This window comes from Muscardinus avellanarius (assembly GCF_963383645.1).
Source record: "Muscardinus avellanarius genome assembly, chromosome: 4".
NCBI lineage: Eukaryota > Metazoa > Chordata > Mammalia > Rodentia > Gliridae > Muscardinus > Muscardinus avellanarius.
The window spans coordinates 79,039,697-79,053,032 of NC_137789.1; the positions used below are offsets into that span (position 1 = coordinate 79,039,697).

General features: G+C 36.6%; 1 protein-coding gene across 3 annotated transcripts in view; it reads right to left on the bottom strand.

Annotated features, from left to right (window-relative positions):
• Positions 1–307: 307 nt before the first annotated feature.
• Positions 308–13,336, bottom strand: part of UBXN2B (UBX domain protein 2B) — a gene marked incomplete at both ends in the record, with an annotated part of 28,544 nt that continues 15,515 nt past the window's right edge. Inside the window, 5 exons of one of the 3 annotated variants that reach the window (XM_080693874.1) lie at positions 308–470; positions 1,868–2,029; positions 9,422–9,559; positions 11,817–11,926; positions 12,678–12,761. In XM_080693874.1, the coding sequence (XP_080550000.1) occupies positions 308–470; positions 1,868–2,029; positions 9,422–9,559; positions 11,817–11,926; positions 12,678–12,761 (657 nt within the window). Of the gene's footprint in view, positions 471–1,867; positions 2,030–9,421; positions 9,560–11,479; positions 11,538–11,816; positions 11,927–12,677; positions 12,762–13,336 lie in introns of those variants that run through there. The other 2 variants (XM_080693875.1, XM_080693876.1) reach the window with 2 other exon arrangements.

The following is a 13,336-nucleotide window of genomic DNA, read 5'->3' on the forward strand; positions in this document are numbered from 1 at the left end:
GTTTAGTTCATTTTCTTTGCAAACAAATGTTGCTACATCAACACTGGTCATGTAACAAGTTGGTCTGCCTAGAATTTTAAAATGATTATCAACATAAGCCAGCCCTGCAACTAAAAACTGAAACAAATTTACCTCCTGATCTACCCCTAAATTCATCTATACTAAGGCTGGAATATATAACAATGAAAACAAAATTTAGCTGTAGAAATAATTTAACTAATTTGTTTGCTTTAATGCTAGAAGTATTTTTCTTATTAATATGGCAAATTACCTATTCCTATATGCTACTGCATAGATAGCAGCAATATTATTTTAGTTGCTGGAGTATCACAGTGTTCAGAACATCTGCTTCTTGTAGCGTCAGGCTTTCATCTGTTAGCTCTTTATTTGGAAATGAAGTCACAAGAATGAAGTCAAGAGTTGCGAATTCAGGACGAGATTGTATAATAAAGTCCCGGACATCCAGGATCCTTACAAAATAAGATAAAAATAATTTGTTACACTAAAGGTATAGTTGAATGCAAACTTATCGCTAAAATCAGACAATTTCATCTGATTTAAAAGTGTTGCCTTCCCTAAATTAAAATAACTTCAGTGGGAGAATTTATCTAGCCTTAAGATAAAACATAAGGATAAACTTTTGTGTGTACTTAACATTTACTTTTACTGTAAACTAGTACAATTTTCAGGTGAGTTATAAATGAGTATTGACAATATTGTTATACTGAAAATGGAAGCTCTGTTTCATCAGTCTAAAACATGTGACCAGCATATGACTTAGATTTGAATTGGGATATGGAAAGGTGAGTCTAAAAGTATGAAAAGTATAAATCACAGAAATAAGTTTTTTCTTTTTCTTTTTTTTGGTGGTACTGGGGGTGGAACCCAGAGGCTTTCTACCTCCAGGCTATACTCCCAGACCCATTTTATATTTTATTTGGAAACAGGGTCTCACTAAGTTGCTGAGAGCCTCACTAAGTAGCTGAGGCTGGCTTTGAGCCTGTGTGATCCTCCTATCTCAGCCTCCCAAGCGCAGGGATTACAAGCGTGCACCACCACGCCCAGCGTACAGAAATAAGTTTTAAAGATACAAAGCAATTTAACTAAGATTATAAATGTATCCTTTAAAGTGTTGCTTCAATGAACAAATAAAATTTCAATGCATAAATGAATATTAAATGGACATTTAAAATAGTTTACGTGAAGTATTATACTTAACACAAACTTTATTAACGCTATACAATTATATGAAGAAGAATTTACTATATAGAATGCTAATCTCAACTAGAATTATCATAAATCTTTTGAGTAAAGTCCAAATAAGGCTTTACTTAATACTGGACATGTAACAAGTTGGTCTGCCTAGGAATTTTTAAATTATCAACACATGACTCCACTCCATATGGTTTTAAAAACAGTGCAAAACTAGCTCTCAGTTTATTTTTGTGTATTATTTGAACCTATATATGTATTTGGTTAATTTACAGAGATAGATCATCTTCTACTATTTAATTTCTTTTTTTTTTTTTTTTTTGGTGGTACTGGGGTTCCTGGAAGCCCTTCTATCTCCGGGCTACACTCCCAGACCTATTTTTACATTTTTATTTGGAAACAGGGTCTCCTAAGCCAGCGCGCGCGGCTAGCTTCGAACCTGCGCGATCCTCCTGTCTCTGCCTCCCAAGCGCGGGGATTACAAGCGTGCGCCACCATGCCCGGCTTATTTAATTTCTTATACACAGCTATTATCCTTTTAAATATTTTTTTCTGACAAAAACTTATCTTCAAAAATAACTCTACAAAGTTTCACATTTCACATTACTCAAGGCACATAACAGCAAACCAGACACTTAACTGGTAAAGAGCTTACCTGTGTGTACTATTGAATCTTTGTATCAAACGACTTCCATCTGCTAACCTGATTTGAATTTTTGTAGTTGGAACTGAATCATCAACAAGAACAGCAGCATTCAGTATGGACTTGTCCTCTTCTTCTGGGGAGGAGGGTGTACTGACTATTTCAGGTGTTAGGCTAAGAAAGAGAATTTAACATTAGAATACAAATGGACATGTGGGCACAACAAAAACATGACTTATCTGAGCCTCTCCTACTTCTTTCAGCCTTTCACTGTATGAAAATTCGTGCGGATCCTATGATTCTCATTTATTTATCTAACATATCTCAAAAGTCTAAATTTGCATTCTTTCTAACTTTTGTCTCTCTGAAATTTCACCATACTGGTTAGCACAGTGGTTTAGGTAGAAAACTAAACAGGTTTGAGTTAATGTCAAGAATGACTAAGAGCAGATAAATTTGGCTTCAAGCCCCAACTATTTTAATTGTGTAAACTTGAGTAAATTAACCTTTTTGATTTCTAGTTCTATCATTTATAAATGGGAGAATAATGCTGTTATGAAGTTGTGTTACCTCTCTAAGTCCTTAATATACTTTATAGAACATATTTCAGAAAGTGCCAGCAATTACTAAACACATTATCAGCACTAAGCCAAGTTAATATTATTTAAAACATATGATTTAAGTAGTTGCTGTTTTGTAAAAAATAAGTCCAAAGTATTAGTGAAGAATGAATTTTTATTCCTGGTGATAAATTTATAAAGAAGCTTATTAGATAGGACATCTTGCCATCTGACCTTGATTATCTGATTACTTAGCATTGCTTTCTTAGTTACTTAACAGGATGATTTACAAGCCAAAGGCTTGTCAAAAACAGAGTGCTCTTTTGGTTAAAATTAAGACATATAGCCAAATCTTTTACAGTATTTTAAAAGGTGTCAGCTACTAATATTAATAGCTGATATTAGACATTTAGTTTTTTAGACATAAAATCTTAAAATTCTGTCATCTTGAGGGATTTTTGACAGTCTTGATGTTTATTTTCTAATACTAATATTTAGATGGCTTCCTTATACGTTATTTAATTAGTGTAAAATTTCTATAAGCATTTGGGCTTAATGCAAATTAACTGAATTCATCATGATTCACTTCCGTCCCCAAAGCTTCTTAAAATGTAATCAGATGGTAAAATTAACCAATACTGCTAATACCCCTCCCCTCTTTTCCTACCTTCCTTCCTTGTACTGGGGACTAAATCCACAGGTACTGTACCACTGAGAAACATCAGTCCTTTCTTGTTTTGAGACAGGTTATCTCCACATCAGAGAGGCTGGCCTTGAACTTAGCCTCCCAAGTAGCTGGGATTATAGGCCATGTGTCATTGTACCCAGCTAGTTCCCTTTCTTTAGATATTTCCCAATATAGAATCTAGAACTAATTTGAGAATATATATATATATATATATATATATATATATATGAGAAATGAAAAATGAGAAACTGATTTATAATAAAATTTAAGATATTAAGGAATTTCCGCCCAAGTGTGGAATTGAGGGCTTATATAATAGCACAGCCAAGCTGCTCCACTGTGCTATCTATACAGTTCCCCTTAAACAAAGGAGAAGGAAGAAAAACAAACAGAAGAAACAAAAATGTGAACAACCTCCTCTCTCTACCTCACCAGTAGCCCAGTACACATATTATTATTGGTATCACTACTACCAGCATCCCGACATCACATTCATTATCACAACTATTTAATTTTTTTTTTTTTTGGTACTGGGGATTGAACCCTGAGATTCTACCTTCTAAGTATACCCCAGCCTGATTTTATTTCCTGTTTTGACACAGGATCTTCCTAGGTTGCTGAGTCTTACTAGGTTGTTAAGGCTGTTCTCAAACCTGTGACCTTTCTGTCTCAGCCTCCCAAATTCTGAGATTGCCACACCCAGCTCATTATTTCAAATAATACTGTGATCTGAGGTGCAAGCCTCAGCAATTTAGGCCCTCAGCAATTTAGTGAGACTGTTTCAAAATAAAAAAAATAAAATAGGGTTGGGGGTATAGCTCAGAGGTAGAATGCTTCTGGGTTCCATCCCCAGTACTCTCCACCCCAAAATATACACATGAAGAACTCATGCTGTAAGGCAGTGCTACATGATGGATCTACAGTATGGATCTGGAGTCAGACCATCTGGTTATAATCCACCACTAGTAAGACAGGTAAGTCATTTAGCCTCACCATGCCTCTCAGTTTCCCTGTTGGCAAAAGACAACTACAGTGATGTTGTAAAGCTTAAATCTTTAGAACACAAAGGCATATCAAACATGTTTTATATAGCTGGCACCACTTGAAGGTATATGATCAGTATAGTTATTATTCCAACAACTGTAAAAGAAAAAGTTACCTTATCCCTATTTTTAAGTCAGAAAGGTGAGGCTTATTTGGGCTCTTTTTCATGACATAAAGCTGGCCCACATTGGGGTTTCTACAATCTATGTTTTTTGTTTAAGACATTCTGACCAGGAAAGCATCTACTAGGACATAAAGTACAAAGTGAGAAAACTGGGAAAGGTTTTTCATATGCTTCTTTGTGAAATGTGTCTAAGTCAAAGGGAACTTACATGAATAACAACATTCAAAACTGGCCCGGATGGACTTTGAAGATAATGTAGACCCAGCCACATCATTTGATCAGAAAGGAACTGAGTCAGAAGATAGATGAAAAGACATGGCTAGAGTCACAGAAATAAACGTGGATAAAACGTATACTAACTTTAATATTCAGCTTTCAAAGTCACACCTGTTTGCTACTTAAAAATTTTCCCCTTATCAACTGATCAAACCACTGTAACATTTTGCATACTGCTGAAGTTTTGAGTTTCCTTTAAAAAGAAAATGGTTCAAAAAATGAGCAAAAACTGATGAAATGAGGTTTCCAGGCAAACAGGAGAAAAGAATATGGGTTGTAATTCGCACAGATAAGACTTTCTCAACCACAATGAAGGTGGGGAGGGCAGACACAGACATTAATAAACTCAGAGGCTGAGAGGAACAGATGAAGGATGTTCCTGTCAGGCTCTATTTGCTCAGTAAAGCTGGAAGCAATGAAATGTGATAGTACTGGGCACGTGCAGACTGAGGGCTTGGGAGCAGGTCATGTGGGCTTACTCACGGGAATGGAGAGGCACAGAAATCCCTGCCCAGCACTGAGACCATCCCCAGCAGCACTGAGCCACACACGGGTACAGTCAGGCGAGGGCTGAGCTACCAAAGACCAGGTTAAGAAAAAGGGAAAGGAGGAAGGAAGGGACTGGGAGGTATTAGGGAACAGAGCCCTCAGGGGCCGAGGGACCAAGCTGAAGTCAAACCTCAGGACAGCGTCTGGATGAGCAAGAGCAGCAAACAGAATATTCTGGAAACCCAGTAATATAAAAACAGGCAGTGCCATCTGCTTCAAATCCTGACCACTACACACCCCTGTTCAAATGTTGTGGTGAATGTTCACTTGCTAGTTCTTCCCATCTGTGATTTGCAGGGCTTATACTTGGGTTCTACTCTAGCTCACCAAGCTAATTTTTATTTAATAATACTGTGTGTTGTATAGTTGTAAATTTGTAGTTTGCCAACTGCTTCCTTCTATTATGTAAGAGTATTGGGTAATATTTTTGTGTTTATGTTTAACCCATAATTATTTAAATATTACAATAAAAGTTGCTAGTTTCCATCTATATGATGTTTTGTTCGTAATTAGACTGCCATCTATGAAGAAAATGGATTATTTCTTTCTGCTATTTTTGCTTCTTTTTACTACTCTGTTCATTAAATAGTTGTCTGGAACTCTTGGGAAATGAACTACTTTAGAAAGCTACTTTCTAAATAGATGAAGATTAACTTTAAACTTTTATTTTAGTATAACAACTCCTTCCTTCCTTTCTTTCTTCCTTCTTTCCCTCCTTCCCTCCCTTCCTTTCTTCCTTTTTGATACATAAGAAACTGAAAAATTTAAAGACTATATTTCTCAAACTTCCATAGCTTGGATATTAAGATTCTGCCCTTGCACCAAGCAAACAAATACACATGTTCTATCTCCATACCTGAAGGTTCTATATCAATTAACAATGGACTAAAAATTTTAAAAAGTGCACTAAATATGTAAACTTTTTGTCATTATTTCCTAAACAATACCACATAACAGCCATTTACATGGTATAAGGTATTATAAGGCATCTGGAGATGAAACAGTATATGGGAAGATATGCATGGGTTATGTCTAAACATGATATGGCAACTGATGAGGATACATTTTGAGAAATGTCATTACATGATTCTGCTGTTGTGTGACCATAAAGCTTTTACACAAGCCTAGATTGAATAGCCTACCACACACCAGCCTACATATACAAGGTATGGCCTATTGGCCCCTGAGATTAAATAAAGCTCAAGACAGAATAATGTAATCAAGAGATACAATTAACTTGAGTTTATGAGGCTAGGAGTCATTTATTTTTCACTTTTGTGGTATGGGGAACTGAACCAAGGGCCTTATACATGCTGGGAAAGTACTTTACCACTGAGCTACTTTCCTAGCCCAACCAGCAGCCATTTATTATCAAGTACTATGCACTGTACACAATTGTATGTGCTCTACTTCTTTATGACCAGCAGTGCATAAGGTCTGTTTATACCAGCACTGCCACAAATATAATGCAATGTGCTGTGCTATGAAGAATAATTCCACCAGGGAACAGGAATATTTCAGTTACATTATGATCTCATGGGACCATCATTATACACAGCATCTGTTGCTGACTGAGATGCCTTTATGTAGTTTACTGTACTGTGCCATTTTATGTAAGGAACTTGAGCATCTGTGGATTTTGTATGCATGCCCCTCGGATACCAAAGGACAACTGTAACTGGTGAAAGCAAGCAGTGTAAAGTAGAAGCTATGCAGCTCTGGTTACCAAGGTGGGGGGAGGATGGAATGGTCTAGTGTTGTCTCTAGCTTTGTGGGCACAGAGCAAGCTGATTGGGAGGGGCAAAGGAAGTTATTTTTTTCTAGACAGTGCTTTATCTTGCTTATTTATCCTAAGGAAAGCTTGGTTGGCTGCCACCCAGTTTCAATAAACTAGCCTGATCACCAGCCCCCACTCCCCAAAACCTTTGTTACTTAAAATAGCAAACAGATTGTATACCCTAACATCAAAACCCCAGTCAACATGGTTAAATGACTAACAGGGCATTCTCACCATTGACCCTGGTCATCTTTTTTTTTTTCCCCTGGTACTGAGGACAGAACTCAGGGGCATTCTACTTCCAAACTACACCCTCAGCCCTATTTTTTATTCTTTATTTTTGAAACAGGGTCTCACTGAGTTGCAAAGGGCCTCACTAAGTAGCTGAGGCTGTTCACAGACCTGGATCCTCCTGTCTCAGCTTCACAAATGCTGGGATTATAGGCGTGTGCCACTACGCCCAGCTCCCCATCATCTTTAAAATGATTCTCTTCCTTATCTTTTCTCTAGCTATTTGTTTTGTAAGGAGAAAAAAAAAAAGCTGGCTTTTGTGAGGTACTATTATCAGGTAACGTCCTTATTTTCATGAACTGAATTTATAGAAGATAATCATTGGCTCACTTCAGCTGTCTTTCCTTTATGATAGCCTAGTCAATTTAAATCTTGATTTACTATTTTTAAAAGATGACTGGTCGGGTGTTGTGGCACATCCTTGTAATCTCAGTAGTTGGGAGGCTGAGACAGAAAGATTGCATGTTCAAGGCTAGCCTCAGCAATTTAGTAAGACTCTCAGTAACTTAGAGAGATCCTGTTTCAAAAGAAAAATTAAGTGCCAGGAGTACAGCTTGGAGGTAAAATATCCCTAGGTTCAATCCCTAGTATGCTTTGCCACACATGTACAAAAAAGAATGGCTATTCCAATATTAATTGTCAGTTAAGAGTTTAGAATAATAAAGGATATATACATAATAAAAAGGTGGCTGGGCATTTTACTTGTTTAAGTAAAATCATAATTTCAATAAATGTCAAATAAAAATAAGAAATGCTTACAAATATATGTATGTGTATGTATGTGTATATATGTATATATTGGGGGGCTGTTCCTAGTTATATAAATAAGAGGAGGAAAGCCTGGAAGGACAGTGATTCAAGTGTATTATCAGCAGCTTGGGGATATGAGGCAAGAAGATTCCAAATTTGAGGCCAGCATTTAGCCAGACCAGCTAAAAATAAAAAGGGGTTCAGTGGTAGAGAGCCCCAGGTTTAAGCCCCAGTGGGGAGAGAGAGGGGAAGGAGAGGGATAAGGCGAGGGACGCCTGACATGTGTTGACATGACAAGTAGAGTTTGACTGGGCAACACGTATTCCTGAGTCAAAACGTATTCTTAGATGTTCGCAGGAATCAGTGCCTATCATGAGAAAAGTTTATAGAAAATGAGACTAAAGATATCAAAGTACAGAGAAATATATTACATTACCTACCATTTCAAGATAGAAAAGGGAAACAGCATGCACATGGCTATTAAAGGGGACCTGGGGGCTAGGGGTACAGACCAGTGGCGGAGCCTCTGTCTACCAGGCCTTGAGGCCCTGGGTTCCACTGCCAGAAGGGGCAGAATAAAAAGGCTGACAAAAGTCTATGTAGGAACATCAGCAATACCACAATTCCACATCACCTACTATACTATGTGGACAAATAAAGGGTAATTTTTGTCAATACATTTTATAAGACTTACGGCGACTATGCTAAACCATGGCTATTATAAAGATGTCCACTCATGCATGTTGATATTTAAACTGTACTCTTCAAAGGCCTAGGGTTCTTTGGAAATGGCTGAGACAATTCCCTCCCTCACCTATAATCAAAGGAGCTCAGGTTGTACATATTGGGCTTTTATAACTTGCAAAAAGAATTCAGCTGCTTAAAAGCCACTGAAATCTACCAATCTAAGCACACTGCTCCTCCTGCAAGAATTCAGTACTTAATGATGGTAGACAAGCATGCTTAGTGTTGTGATGTAAGATATGCACTGCTTCCTCTAATAAGTAAACCTTCCCAATTTTCTCTTTTGAAACCACACAGCCTGAAAGGCACACGATGTAAAAGTGAAAAGCACATGTCTTAGAGTGCCAGGGTGTGAGCCCAACATACCAGCCGTTTCCTAGCTCAATCATCTTGGGCAAATGATTTCATATCAAAGATTTATTACTGAGTCAATACAGGCAAAGTCCTTAGAGGATTAGGAATGTGATAATTGCTAGCTAATTATTAGCTTCTAATAATACCAGACTTGCATATCTGATTTTAACAGGAAAGTCTTCATAGTTCATAATTTAGTTTTTACTTCCCAGGTCTGTCTGTTTGTGCCCTACTCAGTTGCTGAGGCTTGGCAGTAAAATCTTCGATCCCCCTGTCTCAGCCTCCAGAGTTAATTTAATCCCACATTAGGATTACAGGTGTGTGTCACCATACCTGGTTCCATTTTGTCTTTTTATTCTCAAAATTCATGTTAAACAAAGAAGTATTTTTCTCACTGTGGGGGTTTTACCTTCCAAGTTTTTGACCTTCTCCACTAAAAGCCTTGAACCTCAACCTAGGCTTTATGTATTCTTGATCCTGATGATCTTCCATATCCAAATTCACTTGACCACCATGAACCAGCCGCTGAAGTTCCAAGGGAATCTCTCTTAAAAAGAAGGGAAAAAATATTTTAGTTGAATTTTAAAAAAATTAAACTACACTGTTGAGGTTACTGTAATCATGAGCCACACCGGCAAAGAGCAGTTTTTATTTAACTTCACAAAATTTCTGTGATGACCGATTAGTCCATACTGACTTTTCCTTCTTCAGGTCCCCTTACAGTGTTCCTTAGTGGTTCTCAACATAGGAATGTTTCGGTTGACACAATGATCTTTAGACGCTAAGTTTTTAGATAGTAATTGATACCTAAATAGCACTAAAACATTCCTATGAGGATAAATAATTAATTTGAATGTTCATGTCCAAGTTCCCTGGAGGATATTCTGAAGTGTGAAAGAGGAGTTTTGATTGTTGGTGGCTGGGGAGTCACCGCTGTCCTTCAGCAGCAGGGGCAGGGGATGTGAGAGTCACAGTGATGTGGCACCTGTCTTGACAAGAAACCTTGTGGGTCCACAGAACCACCAGGTGCCCTGGCAAGGATTCACACGGAAGACAACGCTGCTCATAATGTCTGAGCTGCAAACCTACCTCAGACCCTCAAATTAACAACAATAAAAACAAAAAACTTTTGGGGGTATTTATCTATTTTGAAATTTTCCAGGAATACAGCTACCGTATAGCTGAGGAAAGCCTGCACTTTGTATTTTTTGGAATGTTACCAAGTCCTTGAACGCAATGCCATTTGTAGTGATTATGCCTCATTATTCCTTTTTATACTTGTCACATTTACATGAGCGTGCTAGACTTTAGAGGTGTAAACTACCTAAAGTACTTCCTACGTCCGCTATGTAGTTTACTGGGCATTTAGAAAGTGAAAAGGCCAAGTTATGCCAAATTAGTTTTTTAATATACTTTATAATATATCAATTTTTTGAGAAATGATATATATAAGAAGATTATAAAGTATCTATAGGTTGCTTTCAAATAGTAAAGATGACATTACAAAATATTAAAAGGAGAAAAAGGGTCTTTTAGAGTTGAGAACCACTAATGATTTCATTCATTTTTTTTAAAGGAGTCTTTTATAAAAAACTCCTCTTGATCATAATTTATACTTGGTAATACAATGTAGCTTCAATTTAAATATCCTTTAAATATACCATTTGTCTGAACATTAACCTACAAAGTTTATGGCTTACTTTAACAAAAATTAGTTTTGATCAATACCCTAGTATTTTTAATGTTTTCTTTTACCATCTTGAAACTGGCATCAACTTTAACAGTGATGACGACTTTCACTTGGCAGCTGAACACTCACCCCACCCAGTTGTTCCCGCTTGTTCCCAGTGATTCTGTAGGTTTTAAATTCCATAGCATTGACTTAAACTGTTCTATACTAGTACTTGTTACCCTACCACCAAACACTGCTTCCTAGGACAGCGTCTCACCTTTCTCCATGACTGCAGCTGACTGCTGATAGCACTTCCTACCATAATTTGGCGTTCTGATATTATCTTTACAGAATTTAAATTCAAAATTCATGCTAATTTACCTACTAATACACCTTTCATTCTTGGCTACTTCAACTCCAAAGAACTGCAACCTCACTTCACTTTAGCCACACTCTCTGGTCTGGTTTCATCACTTGGAAAAGCTCTTCCTTGAATTCCTCTATGGAGGATAGCCCACTCTTGTCCTTTTCTGCTACTTAAACTCCCAGTTTACTACCAACCTTATGTTTTTAGTTGTATTTCTACTTAGGAATGATCCACTCTCAGTTAGTGAAATGATAATGCAGAAAAGCTTTTATTAGGGCAAAATCACTCAATTCCCTTTCCTTTAGCAAGAAGGGCTAGTGAGTTACAATATTCTTCAGATGGGTCAGAGCGCTGTATATCTGGTTTGTTTCCACAAATTATAACTTCAAACTAACCTTTTGAAATCTTCTGCCAGCAGTTATGCCACTTTAAAAGATTTCTAATATAAGTTGCTGAATTTCAGGCATACATGCAATGGGAGGCACCCTGTCAACAGTAAGCAGGACAGTGGCTTAGTGGTCGAATAGCTATGTGCTAATCAATACATGATTTATTATATTAAGATGTTTCTTCTTGGAGTTGAGTGCATAGTTTCATCAAATTGGGGCCAATATCCAATGCCCCTTCCCCACAAAGAACCAGAATACCCACTGCCCCAGCAGTCACTTAAGTAATGCATTCCATTAACTAGCGGTGTACTACTTAACGGTCCCACTCTAAGTAACCAAAACAAACAAACAAACAAAAGCAAATAACACACCTTACCCTCTCTTAACAGATTCCAGAAATTGAGCATTTGTTGGATCATTGTAAGGTCTCAATTCTCCATCATCTAAACTGAAACCATTGCTCCATAGTTTAAGCAGAATTTGAACCTTTTGGGTATAGAAATAAAAAGGGTAAGAATCAGTCTCCATGGACAATTTTAAATGTCAAATATATCTAAAACCTATTATATACCACTTATTCAATTTGAAATAAGGAGCTATTTGCACTATTTTTTATTCATGGTTAAAAGACATGAGACCCTAAGTGTTTGCTTTACAGGTTTATTCTTAGCTTGACAAGTTGACAATGGTTACAAATACCAAGTCTTGCAGGTGGGCCATGGTCTAGAAGCACAATTAATTACTCATGGTCCACTGAGAAAATAAAAGCAGTAAGAAGAGAGCGTGCAGCTCCATCCCGCCACTCCCACCCTTCTATCTCATCTACACTTTTCTCTGCTCCCAGAACTTCAATACCCAGGTCAAGGAGCAAGAGCTCCCAGGAAACCATTAGTGTTTAAAATTAAATTACTTTTACAATTTCCAAAGGCAACAAAAAAGACTTTAATGTTCAGTATTTATAACTCAGCTCATTTTATATTTTGACAGTGTATCATTAAAATAATAAATATATAAGGTTCATTTTGACAGTGAATTAATGTTCATTCAACAGTTGTAAATCTAAGTGCAAGGCATGATTCAGAAGGAAAAAATCTATTAAAATTAAGACCGAAACCTCGCACACTGGTCCTTTTAACTGTTTCAAAAACAACAAAGAGATATTATTAATTTTTTATTTTAAAACAAATAGAACTATAGGAGAATACTGATACAGTTTCATACTTATTATTGTACCTACATCTTGCAGCTGATTTTCTCCATAGATATATTCAGACCTCCTACCAATGGAATTACCCAATCTGTATCCTCCACCTGTAAATGACTAAAATATAGAGCAAGTGAGTAAAAATTCACTAAGGCATATTATGCAAAATGTTATTATAATATCTGATATTTTAAAACTAGATAAATCTTACCAAACTGGGTTATGCTTATTAGGAAAATTTTATATTAGAATGAAGGCCTCTTGTCATAGAGAAATATTTTTGAGAAATGAGGTTTCTTCTTATAAAAACACTAGTGACTTACTAACTGAATTAATTTGGGCCATTGCTAAATTAAGATATACATTTATACACTGGAAGTATTTATAAACATAAAAAGCCACTATTACTATTTCATGATGTCTCATAGGAACTTCAAAGAATAAGGCTCTATACTTATAATTTTATAAGCTTTTAACGATAAGAAGTCGACTATGATTACACCTTTTTATTTTGTTGTATTAACCACAGATTTTCTATTTTTTAGGTAGTATTACTTAGGAGGTGAAAATGCCATTCCTTTTAATCACCATTTATATCATGAATGAACTTTTTTTTTTTTTTTTTGGCGGTATTTGGGATGGGACCCAGGGGCATTCTACCTCCGAGCTATACCACCAGCCCTATTTTTTAT